Here is a 20,695-nt window from a genome sequence, read left to right as displayed (position 1 = left end):
AGTATTTATTGTTTTATTTTAAATTTAATGTACTGAAACACAGAGCCTGAAGAAAAGCTAATGTGTAAGTATCCACATCTTTATGGTCCTGACTGTACATAGTAAATGTAATTTGCAGGAGTCGCAAACCAGGCACGTTTTGTTCGCAGGATAATGAAAGGTGTAAATATTTTGATGCTTTTTTTCAACTGCAAACTTTTACTGCTGACTTTCGGTCTCTAAAAATTACTAATCATTTAAAGAACTTCGAGTGTTGTATGGTTTTCAGTAAGCTCATTTGCAACTTAACGATTTAAGTCAAGGTTTTATGACGGAATTTCATTGCTCCATTAAGCAACCACATTGCTTTATTAGAAGGAGAAAAACAGCAATTTAAGTCAATAAATAATGCTAAATAATTACCTTACCTGAACTTTTGCAGGCGTGCTGCATGATGTTTAAAATTTTTCAGCCCACCAATTTCAGTGGAATTTAATTGAGAATTTGTAAAATGGAATAAAACTGAGCCATGCTGCATTGTTGTCTTTTTTCTTTTAGCTTATCTTCAGAGTTTCCAGAATGTATTTTATTGCAAAGTAGGTTTTCACGCACAAAGAATTTGACTTGGTCTTTTGGTATATATCAGCAAACAAAACAAAGAAAAAAAGGTCTTTAAAAAGCAAGTGTTACAAGTCTAATAAACAGCAAACGTCACACAACAAATAAGAAGTAAGTGTTACAAGTCCAATAAAAAAGCCAGTGTAGCAGATCAAAGTTAATTTAAAAGCACTAAAAGTGCATATAATGTTATTTAGGCAAGTCAGCTGTACAGATTGTGCATGAATGTGGAAATCATTTACCAGAGGATGTGCAAAATCTCACAGTATGTAGTAGGAGATTCATGTATGTGCTGTATTAGGTGCAGAAATATATATTTATGTAATTTTCTCACAAGTTATACATTCTCAGTTTCATGACTTTACATCTAGTAAGCTTATTTGGTTGCAGGATGAAAAGTCTGTGATCTTTTTCGTGTTGTAGCCAGGTTTCAAACGCGTCAGGTTAGCTGGATATACCTATAGTAATCACAGAAGTAAACCAATTATCTCTTCAAAATAAAACTATAGAAGCGCACAATAAGCGCTCCGGTGAACAGTGAATTTCTCATAAGACTTTTTCAGAAGTTTTCACAGGCAATTTTAATTTATTATAGAGCATCTCTACGATCATGAGAACAACTTGGTTAAATAGTTTAGTTGGTGACATTCTCTAAAAACCTGTTGCTGCAATTTTATTTTGAAAACAGCAGCCAGAAGACATAGTGTGCATTGTGTCTTACTTGACAGTGGTCCTCCACATTAAAGGCTGCTGGAGGCTGGATTAGGATGAAGATTTAAGGAGTCACATGGACTCAACTTTCCAACTGGTGTCCAGTTGTTGTACACTGCTCAGTCACACACTCTGTGGGGAGCTGCCTCACACTGTTGTGTAATTTTTCTTGTTTTGCGTCTGATTTTAAATTTTCTTTTCTTTTTTATTTCGGCATTTTTCTGCCTTTCGTGCAGACACCGGTTGCCCCCCCTTTGCGCTCTGACCATGCTGCAAACTTCACACTTTGGCAATTGAAGCCCGTTTTTGTGATGTGAAACTTTTGAACTGCAGAAGGAAATTTGCTTTTTTTTTTTTTTTTTTTTTTTTTTTAACACACTCAGAATGACTGAGGAGAGCAGAAGTGAGCACAGAGCTGAAAGCGGGAAGGACTTGGAGAAGCAGCTCCGGCTACGAGTTTGCGTCCTAAATGAACTTTTAAAGACTGAACGGGATTATGTTGGGACGCTAGAGTTTCTCTCGGTGAGTTTGTGAGAAAAGTTTTACGCACAGAACGCAAAACAAGTGAACATTTTATGTGACTAACGTGACGCTCCCCATAAAAAACAAATAAATAACAACAGGCATGCTGCTTAGTATGCATGGTGCATCAGCCTGCAGAGCCAGAGCTCCTCCACTGTTCACAACCTGTAAAAATGCTACTGTGTTGAGAGCAGGATGCCTAAACATAAGACTTGAGAAAGTTGTCTAATACTGTCTGAATCCATCCCACTGATGGAGATATTAACCCTTTAGATTGAGAGTGTGAAATTGGAAGAACAGCCACAAAGAGGCATGGCACAGCTTTAGATCCTGCACAGCCGGTGTGATGTTTAATCCTCTTCTATGGTGGTTTGTCCGACGATAGATGATCACTAGAACATTTTGTCACCACAAAACCCACACAAAACGCATCATTTCCGCACCTTTAAATGACCACATTCTCAAATGATTTCCTTCAAGTTGAAGTTTATCCGTCACCATAACAGTCATTGGACATTAGGTAATTAACTGTCCTGTGCAGCATTTACAGTTCCATCCAATAATGACCCCACTTTCCACATGGCATAGGAAACACAGGAGAGTGGGTTTAACCGCTTTCTTTGCCAGCTTCTCATCAAATCCAGAAAGGGTGACTTCTGCCAAAAACAGCACAGGTGGACTGAAATGAAAAGGGCGAGGGCTGGCGCTCAGCTGGCAGCACATCTCCATCCTCACGCTGAGAATAACACTCGGTTTCCTGCTTCCCAGGAGTCGATCACTGTCAGTTTAATGGAATTACATAAAATGACACCTTAAGTCAAAAGCGGAAAGTTGTAATTATGGTGCAACTGCTAATCAAGTATTCATCGAGGATGTTAAAAGTCCATGCAGTGAACACATGATGTAATCCCGTGTGCTTATGTTTGACAGTCTGGCCTGTGGGACTGGATTCCTTCCACTATATTTTCAAATTCTCAGCAGTGATGGGAAACTTTAAAAGGAGGAAAAGGTTGAGGGGCCAATGTGTTGTATATGCTTAAGAGTGTGATTTCCCAGAGCACATGTATGAATGCTTGCACCCAGATGTTTCCAATGGAGGACAGAGGGGATGGATCTCTATCTGGACTTTCTTAGAAGTGGCATCACTGGAGATATGTGTCCTCTGTCCCAGTGATGAGGGAAACTGGGGAATGCAGCCACCCCTCCTTTATCTCCCCCTGTAGTGCTGGAGCTGGGATTCATTTCGGAGGTGACTGATCTTTACAGGGGCTTTCTGTTCTGGCAGGGAATGCAGGGATGGAAGCATCAGATTGAGATCTAACAGTGAGTCATAGCTTCATTGGTTTAGCTGTGTGTTGTAGCCGATGGGGCTGGATGATGATGATGATATAGAGGCTATAAAGTGAGAGAAAGAGAGTCACTCTTATCTGCTGCTCTTTCTTCTGGGAGATCCTGGAGAGCATCGTGGAAGACACTCTAGAGGATCAAAGAGGGCCCTACTGTGGAGAGGGGTCATATTGAAGACTTTCATCTGATCTCGCAAACACACTCTTGCCTCCCCCGCTTCCTCAACTGCCACACTGGAACCAGTTACAAACCACACAAGCCTCTGTATGTCTGGAGGTCAACATGGAGGACAACCAGGCCCCCCAGCCCTCTCTCTGCGACTCCCTGATGGGATAATCCAGGGGAGAACCAGCAGGGAGACTGTATATTGCTGGAGGGGTGAAAGGGAGACGGGTAGAGTGGATCACACAGCAGATATTACCAGGAGGGTGTGAGGGTGAGGGGTAAAGGGGGGAGGGTGGTCTCTGTGAGTGGCTGGGCTTGGTGCCTTCTCTTGTAAACCATATTTCCTGGAGGAGGAATTCCTCCGAGGTTAGGAAATGCTGGAGAACAATGAGGCTCCGGTCAGTAGGCAAAGTTGAAGTGAAGAGCAGAGATCGTTGCTGCTGATCCGTGGGACCTGAACACAAAGCACCTCACACATACTATGTTGTTAAGGTAGTGGAAAACAACACGGAGAACAAGGATGATTAGAGCGATTTGTCCCAGGACAGTCTGAGAGTATTGTGTGGACCTGCTTCACCTCTTGTGGGAAAATATGCAGATTGCATCTCCAAAGTGTCACTCCTGGAAAGTCTAAATTTGACTTTCGTGGTATTAAAACTCCGCCTTTTACTCTTAATGTACTAAACTTCCACAGTAATCTGACTGTGAGCGGGAGGCTCTAGGGAGGCTGGCTGAAATATCTCCTCCCTATCTTATATAATGAACAATTATAGCTGGAGATAGTGGGCGGCGGTGGACACTGGTGTTTATCTTGGACAGCTACGAGCCAATAAAACGACAGTCATTCTTAGAAATGCCTCAATGAGAGGAACAAATCAAGACATAATGTAAACAGTCGCTGTAATGAGCTCTTTGCATCTCTGCATTTTTGCAGCCGCACTGTCAAATGAAATACTGTCCTTGGACTTTGCCATTGATATAGAGACACTGAAAGCCATTTGCTTGCATGATAATCATTTCATAGAGAGAATGCAAGAAGTTACAAACCTTTCATGTCCTGATTCTGGAGGGAAACCTAAGCCACAAGTTAACTTAATATATTCCAAAGAGCTTTGCAGTGCATTAAGTGGTCCCTTAGCTGCTGCCTTTCTCCCTCAGTAAAAGCCAGTGTAATGTGAACGTAATGTTTAAAACATTTTTAATCCCCCCGTGTAAATTGAAATCACATAAAAATGGTTTTAGATATCGTAATGCTGTAAAATGCCCACTTTTTTTGGCCAATCTTTTAGAACTATTTCTAGTGAAGGCATAAAATTAAAGAAATACTGTAAATTGCATGTATGTTTTGACATCTTTCAAATATGATTACGCTTGATATATGTCCTGAGCTTTATGTGGAGAAAGTGTTGGTCAACAAATGTGTCGGCAGTCGCTTCAAATCAGCTGTGACTTCTCTGTGAAAATGGCTGCAGGACGTTGGAAAATCGAGCCTAATGGAGAAAGCAGTCACCAAGGAGCAGCATTTACTGGCTCCTAGAAACCCAGGTGTTCAAGTGAACCCTGTCCCTGTGTATTTGTATTTGGAGGTTCCACCTCTCGCTCCCTCTCAGGGTTTGGATTTGTTTACATCTTGGCTGCGAGACTGACTTTGGCAGAGGCTGCCAGGTCAAGAAGTTTTCTTTTTTGCCCGTAACATTTGACCAGTGGGCAGTCCTGGAGGAGGTCAGGTCAAGGGGGCATGACGAGGAGGTTCATATCCTCTGGGCAGACAGCTGATGACCCCAAAGGTCACAACCTCTTGTTCCTATCCCCTTTTCCTGTCTGGTAATCTGTAGATATCATGCCAGCATTCAACTCTCTCCTGTGTTCTACGTGAGGGAAACAGCAAAAGAAGAATCTGTTGGTCAGTGCATCCTGATCTGATGGAAAAAACAGCAACAAAAATGTGTAAACAGACAACAAACTTTGAGTGTGTGTTCAATATCAGGCTGCGGAGGGATGTTGCTGGAAAAAAAAAAACAGCCAGGGTTTCTTATCATCAGTTTTTTGTGCTCTCGCAGGAATCTAAAGTAAAATGAAGCCATTATTTTGTTCCTGTTGAATAATAAATGAAGGCAGGTAGATTGAATGATACAGATCAGTGCTTTAGTGGCCAGAATCTAGAAATGTTAAGAGCTGTTGTCTGGGTAAGCAAAAGTTGTGAGTATATATGTTCTATAGTCCCTTGTAGAGATTCAGCAGAGCTTTTTATAAAAATAGCTCAATCAGATAAGACAGGACACATCCAACATTTGTGCTCATGTGACTCTGGTGCACTGGGATCAGGCGGTTATGATACCGAGGGCAAGTGCTTAATGCAAACAGCCTGCCGATGGCCGTTTTCTGTTGCTTACATCAGTTTGTCTCTATAATGGGCTGCATTTTGTGATAAGAGATTCCGCAGAGAGGCAATCTGCTGTTTCTGCCCTGATTGCGCTCTTTTTTACTCCTTAATTACTTCCTTTTTTTTCAGAGCTGATGATCGTCCCATGGAGTAATTCTGTTACTCATTCCACACCTGCCTCTTATCCCCTCCACCCTTCTCATATGCCTCTTTTTACTGCTTGCCTTTCTTTCTTTTTTTACGCTACTGTGTCTCAGAGAAAGCAGATTTGAATACTGTGTTAAGAAAAGTTGCATTTTTGCCCACTTCTTTCTCCCTACATGAACGTTCATTATGACCCCTATTAGGCTTGAGCTGCAAGTTTCTGTGTTGCCGAGCAGAATCTTGAACTTCTCACTAAGGCCAAATTAAATGGAGATCTGTCTTAATTTAGTCATATTCCAGGTACATAGACACACACAGGCGTTTCTAAGGGAGTAAGCAGAAGAAAAGAAAAGAGAGGTGAGATGTTTTTCTCCTTGACTCTTTTTAATTGGATTTGGTCAGACTCTGCTCTCCGAGAATACTGCCAGTTTCTCTCTTGTGTCTGTCCCCCTTGTGAGGCCCCTGAACTGATGAAGTGGCTCACTTGCATTTTAATTTCACACGGCCGCCACCACACAGGCGGCCTATATTTTACACTATGTTTGCAAAGATGTACCCCTCACTTCTTCACTTTTCATGCTATAAATGTAGAAGGATCTGCCATCGACTGCCCAGGCAGCGCTTTAAATAGCTATTATGAGCTTTTTTAATTTTACATGTGCATTATCAGCAGATGAATGATGCTTACCACCACATCTTAATGCTAAATCTGTCTTTTAGTGAGCCTGAAGATGAATGATAGTGAGGATTAGCTTGGTAACAACACAACTCTCTCCTGCAGAGATTTTTGCATCAACTTTGAGTTCCATATCAATTAAAACACTGAGCAGGATAATCCTTCATCTCCCTATTGAGCGTTGCTGCACTGGGAGCTACTTTGTGTTTTGCCTTTCAATTTGTTGTGCATTCAACTTTAAAAAAAAAAAAAAAAAAAGATTTGACAATTTACTAGATGCAGCAAATACCACAAAGGAAATATTCGCTAACATTCATTCCTACATTATGCCATATTGCAGTGTTGGTAGAGGGGATTGTCTGTTTGGATCCGTGACTTCATTGACAACTGTTTGTTTTAGTTCTGCACACCTTCTCTCCGTCAGTGTAAATTCCCTCTAGCAGGTTCTTACACTGGAGAGAGCTCTTTTGTCTCAGAGGCCATTTGTCAAGCAGGATTTCCTTCCTTCCTGGACCTCCCCGTCTTTACATTGTGCTGCGTGTTTCCTGCTTAAGCACACATGCACACTCATACACTTCCCCCACTGAGGGGAAAGCAGCGTTGTGCTCCAGATGCCCACTTGGCAACACTAAGCTTCGCTGCATAGGCGACGGGGCTGCAATAAGCCCCTGTGCCGAATCCATTGAGCGGCTTCGGGCTCGGGAGGTGGAGGTGGTGCTGTCCCGCTGCCTAGAGGAGAAGGCGGCCTTTGATTTGGCCAGTGCCAGCTGCCCAGTCACATGGCGCCTACGTGCGACAAGAAGAAGAGTGGCAGGGCTACGGTAGACACTTGTCAGGACGTTGAGGCTGTGCGACGGGGTCATCACTACAAGGGGCTCTGTGTTTTAGCTGGCATTGCTCTACTGTGTTAAACACACAAACACACACTTGCTCAGATCAGTATTCCTGCAGTGCAGAGTGTGCTCCCTCAAACTTGTATCAGTTTTGCCATAATTTCGAATGACACTATTGGAAATAATGTTTGTAAATTATTCATATGTTGCTCATTAGCCCAGTTAAGTAATCGCCAGTAAAAATTTAATTACCAACCGCGTGATCTGATGTCACGAACTGTCTCACAAATTCTCTGCCTCAGTGCCTCTACAGTCTCAAATCTGATTTTGTCTTTTCTGATGAAGTGTCTAGACAGGCTCGCATGTTTCCTCTGTGGTTCAAACTCACACTTTCCAAGTCATTCGTGTCTCTGTCCATCCAGCATGTCAGAATCTGTAGACTCAGAGCTGCCCAACCAGACATGATGGGAAATTCCACTTCAGTCTAAATGATTTAATTAAGCTTTTGAGCGGGATTTGCTATTGAAGCTGTTAGACAAGTATCTCTCTGTTTCTAAGCATTCTCTGTCTGCAAACTTTCTTTCTTTCGTTCTTGCTGAAATGCCACTAACTGGACTGTGTGTGGAGGATGTTCAATGAGTAAATCTCTACTTTCCACCTTTAAATCTTAAACTGGCCTTTTACATTCTTTCTCCTCTGGAGTCATGGTATGTGTGTGGTCTGTTCAGTTTTACATGTAAACAGATAACTTTCTACATCAGCCTGTCGGAGAATGTTGTGTATTTTTAATCTCTCCAACAGCAAAACCTCCACTATGTCATTATAAATAAATAAAGGCGGAATAATGGTGACAAAATGAAACAGTTCTGCACTGGTCTGATGTTGGCGTGGTGCCTCCTGCTCTGGTCAATCACAGACAAAAAGAAGCCCTGATGAGCAGAACCCTCGTGGGAGGGGGTGTTTGTACGGGTGGGCATACTCTCAACAGTCCTACTTTGGGAGAATGACAGTCTGGCAGGGTAGTTGTTCAGTTCTCCATTGACAATGTCCGGTTCTGTCATGTGTGAGAGAAGCTGACGCTGCAGGTTTTTCCTTGCCAGTCAAGCTGAAATAGATGGCAGGAGGGGGGGTTGCCTCCTGCAGATGGTTTGTAAGTATTTAGGCGTTCAGATGGTAATCTGATGAACAATCGAGATGTGAGACAGTCACGCTTGGGAATGCGCCACAGAATTGGGAATCTGACAGTTCTGCTTAGTCATCTTGGAGATCAATGCCGGCGTGTGGCTCTTTTGGGAATCGCCAGCAATCAGTGGGTGATGGTTTGCTTGGCTGCACATGGAGATTGGGGGCTTGGTTTCTAAACTCTCATCTCCTGGAGGGTAATCTCTCCACATAATATCCAATTTCACAACTCAAAAGATCGTCCTAATATGTTAAAGATGCCTCCCCCTTATAGCGCCCTGATGGATGGAAGTGAACACAGTCCATCAGGCGTTCGGTTTAAGGGACATGGCCGCAAGCATCGTTTTCTGCTCAGTCACTCCACTGTCAACTGTGCGAGCGGCTCACTGGGGTTCAGGCTCAGACGTTGGACACAGACATATTCATTAGATGAATTGCTTCATTCCAGCTGTTTCTGGATGTATTGGGTGCCAGGGTCAGTGAGAGGACAGCAATAACATCAAAGAGAAGAATTCTTAACTTTCACTGACAATACTGAGTCCTTGGAGAAGCCCCGAAGCACATTGCTTGTTTGTCTTGTTTTTAGTTTTCATGGCTAATTCTCACAAGACAGTCACTTTCTGAAATGATAAACTTTTAAATTTGATTCCAGTCACTGCCTCTTCTGTGCATTTTCATGACAGGGACACATATTGTATGTTGCCAAGAAAGTGTCAGAGCCCTACTTCTGCAGTTAGTGCTCGTACAGACATCCTGAATTTTAAATTAACACAAGTGTTCCGCAGACAAATGGACTATTGTTAACCAGAAGATGTTGTAAAATGACTGCTCACTATGTTCTCCACTGGTAATTAAAACCACTCACTGAGCTGATGTGCAGATGAGCTTTATTAGCCACTCCTAAGAGGGACGTATTAATATAACCGGATGTCTGTTACTTATATACATTCCCGCAAAGAAACAGGCCAGTTTGGGAACTAATCAGAGGACTGATGAGACAGGAAGCTCGGGATGACTCTTGGAGGTGTCACTGGGACCTGTGGAAGGCAGGAGGGGTCTGGTTTATAGGAGGGAATCACTACAAAGAGCCTTTTCTCTCCTTTCGGATGTCTCCCAGTGTGCTCCCAGCACCAGAGACTGTTTGTCTCTGGTCAGTACGTTAGGGGAAGTTCGGTTTTTTGCTTGCCAGGAATTCGGCGTGTGTGCATAGGTGTGCGTATGGGAGGCCTCTGTGCTGGAGATTTAACCCTGTGATGTTGAAATCCGGTTTAAGAGCAGCTCCTCTGTGCAGGAAGCATAGTAAAGGCAGCATATCCTCCCCACAGAGTTGCCATGTTAAGAAGAAGGCTAAGCAAGGTTCTCTTTTCTTCTCCTCTTCCTTTCCCTCTGTACTTCCTCCCTATCTGTTTATTCGCTCCGTCTCCTCTCCTTTCTATCTCCGCTGTCTCACCAGCGCAGCACATTCTCACACACTCAGGTGCTCTGAGGTTGTCTGAGGGGGCTGAACTACTTGTACACCTGTTACCTGCCGTCCTTAACACACTGCTCTACTTTATACCTCACTATCAATACACACACGAAGAGCACTCAGAAACACTGTTATGTTAATGAGCAAAAGCTTTACAGTCTGGTGATTCACTCCAGTGGGCTCTGTCATGTGGAAATTGTTGTTTGCGTGTCTGTCTCCAGCTTTGAATAAGCCTTTGTCTCATGTTTTTTATTTGTTAACAAAAGAGGATTCCTCCATGGTGATGCTGGACTGTGATAAATTGATTACCTGTACAAGTGCGCAGCAATATCCCCATAGATATTAATTTTTTTGCAGCAACGTTGTAAAAAAAAAAAAGCGTGAAAGAAATAGCATATATGGGATGTTTATTTGCGCTCTGGTTCCTTCAGCTATGACTACAATGCAAATCAGTGAATTTTCAGTGGACAGAAGTTTCACTAGTCAGCAATAGATCCCATATTTTAGCCCAAACTCTGGTAAAATAGCAGTTGTTTTAAAATTGGTCAGGCAGATGTGTTATTCCATTTAATAACTTTACTCCTTTTAGCAAAGCTGCGTCACCGCTTTTAATTTTAAGAAGAGGATGGTGTTCTACATTTGAACATATTTATCCACAAGGGCCCAAAATGGTTGTTTTGCATGTAATAGATGAAACACACCCAGTGTTCCTGCCCACTCTTCCAATGGTTCTAACTTGAATGCATAAACAGATGTTTGAGGCGAGCTTTGTGCTTGATTCAAACTAATTTCTGCAGCATGGGAGCAGCCAGATAGCTTTTTCATCCTTTCTAATCAAAGCAACTTGTTGCTTTGTTTTGCTCTTTTGGATCTGCTTAGCGCTCTCAGGAGGGAGGGCTTTGTATTCCCATCACAGCCTGTTCTGCTGGGTTTAACAAGGCTGTCTGTGTAACATGCTGAGCGACGGGCATTTTCTCCCCTTTTCTTTATTCTCGCGTCCACTCACTTCACATTCACTCTTCTTTGACACATACTCCGGCTTCTGAAAAATACTGTACGCACGCTTTATTTTGAAAGTCAAGAATGTCCATCATTGTCCTTCTGATATGTCATTTTTGGTTTACTCTGCCTCTGTTTTTGCCAGACTCCTCTCGTGTGATTCATTTGTTTCATTGACAAGGAGATAAACATACACAAGGGGAGTGGCTTGTCTTCCGCTGATTGTATCTTTCCAGTCTGGTGAAGAGATTCCGGGGGGCATTGCATAATATCCATTCACAAGCATCCTACACTAAGCTGGTCTTCTGGCCTGTCTGGTTGACACTCAAGTCGACAGGATGCAGGGTGTAATTTCAGCAGCCCAACTCCTGAACAGAAAGCATGTTTCAGCAAACAGTAGTTATTGAGTGAGCTGCCACTCATGTGAGATTGAGGCAGTTTCCTACTCTGTCCGAGTCTGTAATAGGACTTTCTGTGATTTGACCTGCAGATCAGCAAACTGAACCTGATATCAGTTTCCGTCTTCCAATTTCAGCCTGACAGTAAAAGTCAGGTTATTGTAATTTTTTTAGCTTTACTGCATGATGCAGTACAGCCATGATTTCCACTACCATGTCTTTGTAGCCCGCAGCATGTGGTCCTTTGTTGATTAATGGCATGTAGGGCCACATGCAGCGATTGGACTAATCTATTCATCACACCCATCTGCTGTGTGGAATAATGAAAACTTTAATGGGGTTTTAATGTGTAGTCCTCCCTTAGCAATCAGAGTGACAATCCAGGTGAATATACCTGGGCCTCAGGGAACGGAGAATGACTTTCTAAGAGAGTTTTTTCCTCGTTGAATGCTGCTGATGCAAGATCAAGGATCGGAGAAGCGTGTGCCGTATGTACAAGTGGAGAGGAAAACAGCAGCCTCAGCTCCTCATTCTCCTCCTTCAAGGAAAAATATGTCAGCGGCCACTCATAGGATTCAAGTGACTGACAGACTATATGCGTGCATGTGTTTTTCTGGGTGTGTCTGGGTGTGTGAGGGAGAATAGATGCCATTTTGGAAAGTTTGCCTAGAATTGCCAATGGAAAGAATGCTGGAATGCTTTCTTCTAGAGTCATCACTTTGCCTCACGTTTGTATCTTAGAAATATTGTCGAGGTAGTGATACAAAAACCTCTTCAGCAGCTCTATGTTTTCCAGGTAGTTTAAGCTTGGTTCAGAATGCCTGTATATCTTTGGTCACAGAAGGAGTGACATGGGTCATAAGCAGCTCCTGTTGATCCTTAAATTGCATTCAGATCTGCTTGTGATTCAGTTGTGGCTTGTGCCGAGACATGGTGGATTCCTGCTAGAAAGCACATCCAGTCCTAGGGAACAAAATGCATCCCACTGGAATTTAACAGTTGTGTGAAGACAAAGACAGCAGCCATGGCTTAGCACGGTGGAAATGTTTCTCTTAGAAATCGACACCGACAACCTACTTGAAGTATTAGGAAGAGTCGTGAAGAAGTCAACACTTCCTCTGCATGCTTTTGTTGTGAAATTAAATGCATCTTTAATTCTATTCTTTCAAGTGCAAAATTATCATCATCTTAGACAGAACAGTCAATACTATCTTGCACAAAAGCCTTTAACTGCAAAACAGATGCTCTGCTCTGTGATGCTATCAAGAGACAAACCCTGAATGTGCTCCACCAACACCAAATGATGAGATGCATTTGGAAGAAGCGAAGGTGTGGATGCAATTCCATTTGTGCTTTTGCAAATGAGCTGTACGTGTATGCAGAGCTGTGAGGTACTACAAACCTGGAAATGGGTTCACATTCACAGTCACCCTGGGTACTGTTACTGTGTCCATAAATCGAGTAGGTCAGCTTCCTATTCACTGTCCGTGGAGCGGTTCCAGGACGAGTCTCTTAACAGCATCAACAAGGCAGTCTTGGCAGTCTGTTCGGAAGAGACATGTTCGCTTCCACAAATCAAATCTGAACCATCCACAGTTCTAGGAATAACATGAACAGTGTCTCAAATTAGCCATTGAACAGAGTGTTATGTGTGTTTTCTGTGTGATAGACTTATATTAAAAACTACATGAAAGATATTTTCAATTTTACACCAGCACTTCTGCACAACAAAAACAAACACTCTCTTATCTTTTGAGTGGTAACACAATTTATTATCTCCATCCAATCAGATTTAGAGTGCCTGCACTTCATTATGCTGCATGTGTTTTTTTCTTCTTACGCTGTTTACATCTGATAAACATCTGCAGTGTGGCTCCTTATATTTTGCAGCAGATTCCCCCCATAGCGATAGATATACAGTATAATTAGTGCTTTGCAGATGTAGAGATTATTTCCTGTTGAATAGACGCTTCGTTATTAAAACTGAAGTGAAGGCTCTCTAATGAGCTCATCTTTGAAGTCACACATCAATGATAGGAAGCAGGGTTTCGATGGAGATTAGTGCTGCTTTAACTCATCTTACTGTAGGTCATATACTGTGGCCTTTGCGAGGGCCTTCCGAATTCTGCTCAGTGTTTGTTCATATTAGACTTGCTAATCAGATGCTAATGCTTGTGAGTGGCAGAGTTGCGAGGCAAGGCAGCTACAGAATGGTAATCAGCGTAGAGTTGGCCTACAACAAAGAGGCTGATTATTTAAGCCCCCCTTTTCCAACCGCAAACCTAGATTCATGCATTCACTTATACATTCGCTTTTGAAGTGCTGCCTGACGTCAATACATTGTGATTAAGATGATTCCTGTAATCTTTTCGTGTCAGCTTGTTTTCTTATGAAAGTTAACTGAGCATTGGCTTTGCAATTAGCCAGAAATGTAGACTTTACCACTGATTCAGCGCTGCAGCCTTTCCATCTGTTCACAATTCATCAAGTGGAACTTTTCAATACCGTAGTCGCAACCGCTCACTTAGATCTCGGTGTCGAGAAATAATCCTCGGCTTGTCCGCTCATTAAAGTAACCTCTTTACATGCTTTGTGGTTGTATTATGTTTGCTTGCTAAGGTCAGGTTGCCTGCTGTGTGGCTGCACCGGGCGACAGATGGCATTATGGCCCTCAGTGGGGCGGTAAAGGCATGCCCATGGTTAAGGTTAACTGCGTTAACTGCAAAGACAGATGTAACTCCTGAGTGCACTCACAGCAAGTGTGTGTAACATACAGCCTTTCAGCGTGGGCGTCTGATCGTGTTAGTCATGTGTTTACAGAGCTGCTGATGTGTCAGAATCTGTTGTTTTGGACAACAGCCCGTGTGCTTATTATGTCGTCTGTCATGTTGCATTTGTGTGAGGATTGGTTTGAGTTTTGACAGCCCTCCTGCATTTTGGTGACTCCGTCTTCTAAATGGTGTTTTGATGCACACAATTTGAACTAATCAACTGATTCAACATTTTTTTTTTTTTTTTGCTTCACCTTCCTCTCATTTCAGTTAATTTATCTTCAGTGTCATGAATCTCACTGCAGTGTTTTAGTGGGCAGACTCGATGGCTCATATTTGTCTGTATTTTACTTGAATTTCTGGCTTTTATGGCATTTGGAGCATAAATTAAATTAGTTGCGCGACTTGGAAATTGAAAACAAATGCTGGAAAGACAAAGCCTACATCACAGTGTGAGCATATTTTGTGATTTTATGTGAAGGACTTTTTAAAAAAAAAAAAACTGCTGCTTGCTTTCATTCAAATGTGTCAGAAATATGAACATAAGGGATGGTGTTGTTTATCATCAAGTTTGATAAAGCCTAACAATTGGACCTATTGAATGAAAAGTTTGTTTTTCAGGCCTTGCTCTTGATTTCATAGCTTCTCTCAAGTAAAGTGTTTTTATAGGCATCATTTAAAACCTAAGTGTGATGCAGTCAGTGTTTTCCCCTGAGCTTTCTGCTGAAGATGGATTAGTGTCTGCCAAACTATATTCCAAGCACTGCAACACATAAACATAAAGATTCTTTTCTGGTACCTGTTGATGGATGTCTTCCTCTTTTAAAAAGCTCTCCCTTCAGGCGGAGTTTGGAAAATGACTAATTTCTCTTTAGTCACATTTTCAGAATACATTTTCAGCGCACCTTCTTAATTTGTCAGTCTCAGAAAGCGCCCTGAAGCTTAAAATGGGCTGTGCAGTGAAGCAGTCTGGGAACCGGCATCCTCAGGGACCGAAAAAAGTGACAGCACTCTCCATCCGTCTCAGTTCACACACTCTTGGCCTCTCCAGCCCATAGCCACTTAACACTGCCTTTGAAATACCATGCGCTGCAGTTATAGTATTTTTTCTTCATCCAGTGCAACGATTATGTTTCATGAATATCAGGTGTCCATTGTGAGGGTTACCAATTTGCTGTGGCAGCGAAGTGTTGCAGCTGCACCTAAAGCCCCAGATCTGGTCTTCTATTTTGGCCTGTTTAAGGGTACAAGTGATCAAATGCCAGAAAAAAAGGTCATTTAATCCCAGGGCGAGTTCAAAAGTGTTAACTGCTGCTTTCCTTTTCTGCTCTGCTTCAGGTGTTTCTACATCGTCTCAACCAGTACGCAGCCACCAAACTCGACAAGAACATCACGGAGGAAACGGTTAAGGTGAGGGCACTCTGGGAGGTATGCGACTGTGTAATTAAGATTTGGAAAAACACTGAGGGTAACTGACTTTTACTCTTGACGCTGCACACAAACCTTGTTTTCATTCAGTAACCTGATCCATGAAAAGTTCGAAAATTACATCGGAAACTAAACAAGCTCTTGTTCTGGCTGCTCTTTCAACCAAAAATAACCAGTTTTGAATGGAGAAAGAAGTCGTGGGCGATCCAGGAAGCAGCTGTAAATATAATCTATTTATAAATGACTCCAGCTGGAGGATAATAAAGGATGCTCTCTCACAGTGGGAGTGCGAGTGTCTCTGTGAGCTTGCTTACCTTTGAAGGTAAACACGCATTGAGTGGATATTTACCGCAAGTCCCATGTTTTGGAATATCTCCTCCGTGTTATATTCTGTTTGGGAACATGCTGTACAGAGAGGATTTCAGCTAGCGGGGGTTAGCGTGGCGTAGGGCTGAAGCTGTGACGTCACCGAGCCGCCGAATGACATCCAGAGTGGATGACAAATTTGACCAGATTCTTTTTTTCCTGTTTGTTCAGGGTCACTAAAGATTATTTTAGTCCCAGAACACCAATGAAAGACTTCTGGCTTTTCATGCTTTAATTTAATTTCACGAGCTTCTTTCTCCATCTGGCGTCAGCATATTGCTTTGTCCTTTAATATCACCACAATAATGGCATAAATGAGGGCAGAAGTCAGCACCACATCAAGGCTCAGTTTCCACTGAGCCCATCTTAAAAAATGTGTTCCTTTTTTAGCTTTTCTGTTAAAATATCTCTAATAATGTTTGAAATTCAAATATCAAAGATGCCTCAAGCCAGGATGCTCATTACAAAGAAACCTCACTCTTTTTTCCGTGGCCTCAGACATTCCTTTGCCTAGCAGCGCACTGACCACAAAAAAAGCAGCATATGCCAAAGTATTGAATCAGGCAAACTTAGCAACAGCGATGGAGGCTTGCAAAGAAACATATGTAAACTAACATACATCCAGTTTTTTTTATGTTTTCTCTCTCTTTCTCTTTTAGGTTTTATTCTCCAACATTGAGGAGATTCTGGCCGTTCACAAAGACTTCCTGTCCATGGTGGAGGAGCTGCTGCAGCCCGACCCTCACGCTCACCATGAAATCGGCCGCTGCTTTTTGCACTTTGTGAGTGAACACATGTTCCTTTACAGCCAGCGCTGCCTGATGCTTCCTCTTCTGCAAGTTGAATTTCATCTCCGCACCTCTAAATATGATGTCCGAGCTCATTTGCACTGATGCGATCTCCGTTCTTAATAATCCTTTGCTCACTGGAGCCTGTAATCTAAAGAATTTGTCTGTCAGTGCTCAAATGCACCATTATGTCTGCGAGCACTCCTGAAAATCATAAGGTGCTCCACATGTTGTCCATTTGTCTCTCTTGAGAGAGCGCACACGTGTGATATGCTTGATAGGGCTCTGATATACGCCTCTCTCCAGCTATATATCACATTTCTTTGATGCAGTCTCAAGGCGCACTGGCATATAATGGCTTTCAAAGTCTAATAAATCTGACCATCCTTCTGTTGGGCTTAAGGCAACTTCTGTGTCAGTTGTGGCTCGCTGCTGTCAGTCCAGGTGAAGGAGAGATGATCAAGCAGCACAGATGGTACACTTAGGTTTATGATGATATGACCTCATTGAGAAAATGGGACATACTTCAGAACAAATCTGAGGACTCCTGACTCATGATCATAATTCAGCTATAAGCCATCATGTGAGTCCAGAGAGAGAGACAACAAGCAAATTAGACACACTTCCCTCTGTCTGCAACTTTCTTCAAAGTTTCCCTCTTTGTACTGATTTGTTGATGCTATAAAAGTGCCAAGAACAAAAATTACACAATCTGACTTTGCTCCAGAAACACAAAAAAGTAAACCAGCTGGACAATTTAGAGGCCTGCAAATGTTTCATCCTGGCTTGAACTCCACTCCTCCCTTTTGGACTTCAGCGACATCAATCCAAGAAATAAACTAATCAGTCTGAGGGTCCATAAAATGACTTGTTTGAAAACATGAATGCACAGTTAATCATAAAGTTATGATTTCATAAGCGCCTCTGCGTGCTATTATGACAGTTATGTCTCTTCGCATCGCCAGCTTTGTCTTCTGAGACGCAGCAGCGTATCTGAAGACTGTGTACTATTTTTGTTGCTCTGTACTGACTTTGTAGTGGGTGATTTAGAGGCTGTGTGGTCTGGTCCTAATGCTGGATCTCAAAGACAATGGAGTGTGAATGTCACACGAATAGCTTTGGTGGAAAATTGTTGGTCATACGGCTGCAAGGCAGATGACAGGATATGATCGCTGCCCTCCCTCCTTTGCCTGCACACAATGTATACATTATGCATTTCATGATGAGTGTGGAAAGGAATTTATACCCACTACAAAACCTAAACTGTAATTAATATGTCTGCTCTGGAGTGTGTTTTTCCTGCTTTTTCCCCACATTTTCAGTCAGTATTTCTGTCTTCTATTTTAGCTTATTTTATTCTTAATGTCCTCCCATCTTCTGTTTGACTTTGTTGCCCTCTTTCTCGCACTTTCTGTCTCTAATTTGTTACTTTTGCTCCTCTTGCGTCTGCCTCACCTTGACTTTCTCTGGCTCTTGCAGAGGAGCCGCTTCCAGATTTATGATGAATACTGCGGGAATCACGAGAAGGCCCAGAGGCTGCTGCTGGAGCTCAATAAGATCAGGAGCGTCAGAACATGTTTACTGGTGAGACGGGACTGTAAACCTCCACACACTTAGTGATGTGTAACACGCACACAGCTGATATGTACTGTAACCAGTGCTGCAGTCAGATCTTAAAAACCTACTTTTAACATCTGTATGATGTGCTAAAAATCCCCCAAAACACAGGTTTTCAGGGCCACTATTCCAGATCAAATGAGTGATCAAAACTGGAATGTTCACATGTGAAATCGCACAACCATACTCTCTTAAACACATAAACACACAGTCACCCACACATGGCAGCTGGACAGTGTAAAACGCTGTACGTTATGTTCCAGTGTGTCTGACAGCTGATGTGACTCTGCCCCATGTGTGGGCGGACTCCCTCTTCCTGTCCCGACGCTCTTAGAAACTTTTACTTCCACAGGGGAGCATCAAGTTGCTCGAACAAAAGATGACTGCATCCCCACTGCTGGCTCGCACTCAGGGAGGTCAAAATGCTCACCCTTTTCTTCTCCTCACACCAGTTCGAGCTGTTTACAGTCCTTTACCCTCCATTCATGTTTTTCCACTTTTTCCTTACAGGCGTTGACAGTTTATACACATCCCATCACCCCTTATGTTTTAAGACTTCCATAAAAAGAGAGCGCTTTGAAATTGAGATCTACAGCAGAGTTACACACTCGGAAAAACCAGCGTGTGCCCGCGGACTTATTGATCGGCCAGTTCTGTGGGGAAGTGCATGACCTTTTCTTCAACTGTAATTGATGGAGCTGAGAGATGAAACACATACTATACACACCATCAGAGAAGAGTGGTGGCAAGAGATCTATGTCTGATTTACTGTTCATGTGTGTCTTTAATCTGGGAAGCCGGAGGAGGCAAAGATATTAATTGACTTTGATTTAACGGGGTCTTTATAGCCTTGACCTTTTAGCGGCCTAGCCTTCCATCAGGGCCTTTCGGGTTTCGTGTTTCCCTCCAAGCTGCACTCAGCCCTCAGTTCATATACCTCAGGTGACCTCCGCTAACCTCCACTAAACCTTTGGCCTACTGACTGCTGTAAAGCCTGCTTTATTGTTTACAATGTAACTTAGCAGCAGCTCATTTAAATTTCAGGTGAGAGGAAGGTGAGAATGAATATTACCAGCTGACCTCATAACTTGTAACCTCCCACATGGAGGTAAGGTTCACTTTGATCAAGTGAAGGCAAATGTTGATCTCTTGGTCTTTCCTCCACTTTGTTCAAATCTGAAATATTTCCACAACTTGGACTCGTTGCTATGAAGTTTTGCACACACATTCATTGTACTGACACCCAGCTGTTATTCTATTTAGAGTCGATATCCCAGACATTGACAGTAAAATTGAAAATCTTGGTGTCACAATTTAGAATACCACAAACTCTAACACAAGACTTTGTTTAAATTGCTTTGTTTACTTATATTTTAAATTTGCTTAAATAAAAGAGAACTTTTCACCATTTATTCTTTAGTGTTCACAGCAGGCTGTTCCTTGATTAGTCTTGCATATTCTTTCTTACTATTTATTCTTTAGTGTTGACAGCAGTGTTCCTGCAAAATATTGATGGGGAATTTCCGATAATTGGTCAGTCCTTAATGATAAACTTTCAGTTTCTCCAATACTCTAATATTCCTTTAAACATTCACATCAGCCCCATATTGTGTTTTGTGCTAATTTGCACGTTAGCACTGCTGACATGTTAAGCTAAGATGTGCCAATGATGGAAACATGATGATGCCACCACCATGCATATTATTAACACTTGCAAAAAAAAATTCGTACTCCTCTCTTTGCAAATTTCGCATTTTTGCTCACCCAGCTATTACAGAAAATCTCATCTGTGACTTAACATGATGACCTTCCTGCTCAATACACAAAACACAGTACTATAGAAAAACCCTTCTGCAATAGTTTGCTAAATATCTTTATTGTAATTCTCCTTCTGCAGAACTGCATGTTACTGGGAGGCAGAAAAAACACAGAGGTCCCACTGGAGGGTTACCTGGTCGCTCCTATACAGAGGATTTGCAAGTACCCATTGCTGCTCAGAGTGAGTATGATCTTGTGCATGTTAACCATGTGTTACAGAGATGCCACACCCATGTGCCACCTCTGTAGGGCAGATTCTTCTCTTTTCATCCAGCACCGCCACCTAGTCATTAGTGAGGTCTGCCCCGTCCTATTCACATCAGCCTCTCCCTCACTAATGAAACACTGGCCTCGTATTCTGACACGTCTCTGCTTTAGTTCCTCGGCACAACCACATTGCAGGAATAACACAAGACCTATCATCACCTCTTTTGCCCGGCTGCACATTCAGACACTTTGACTGGGCTCATTCATACCTGCAC

At 42.5% G+C, this 20,695-nt stretch overlaps 1 protein-coding gene across 1 annotated transcript in view; it reads left to right on the top strand.

Moving 5' to 3' along the window:
- The first annotated feature begins 1,375 nt into the window (after nt 1-1,375).
- prex2 (phosphatidylinositol-3,4,5-trisphosphate-dependent Rac exchange factor 2) overlaps nt 1,376-20,695 on the top strand; it is a 92,012-nt gene continuing 72,692 nt past the window's right edge. The window contains exons 1-5 of the mRNA XM_023276120.3: nt 1,376-1,830; nt 15,535-15,606; nt 16,650-16,772; nt 18,258-18,362; nt 20,293-20,394. Coding sequence (XP_023131888.2) covers nt 1,693-1,830; nt 15,535-15,606; nt 16,650-16,772; nt 18,258-18,362; nt 20,293-20,394 — 540 coding nt within the window. The 5' untranslated portion in view covers nt 1,376-1,692. The remainder of the gene's footprint in view (nt 1,831-15,534; nt 15,607-16,649; nt 16,773-18,257; nt 18,363-20,292; nt 20,395-20,695) is intronic.

This window comes from Amphiprion ocellaris, chromosome 22 (genome assembly GCF_022539595.1).
Source record: "Amphiprion ocellaris isolate individual 3 ecotype Okinawa chromosome 22, ASM2253959v1, whole genome shotgun sequence".
Lineage (NCBI taxonomy): Eukaryota > Metazoa > Chordata > Actinopteri > Pomacentridae > Amphiprion > Amphiprion ocellaris.
Note: the sequence above shows the minus strand (reverse complement) of the source record. Positions and strands in the feature narration are given on the sequence as shown.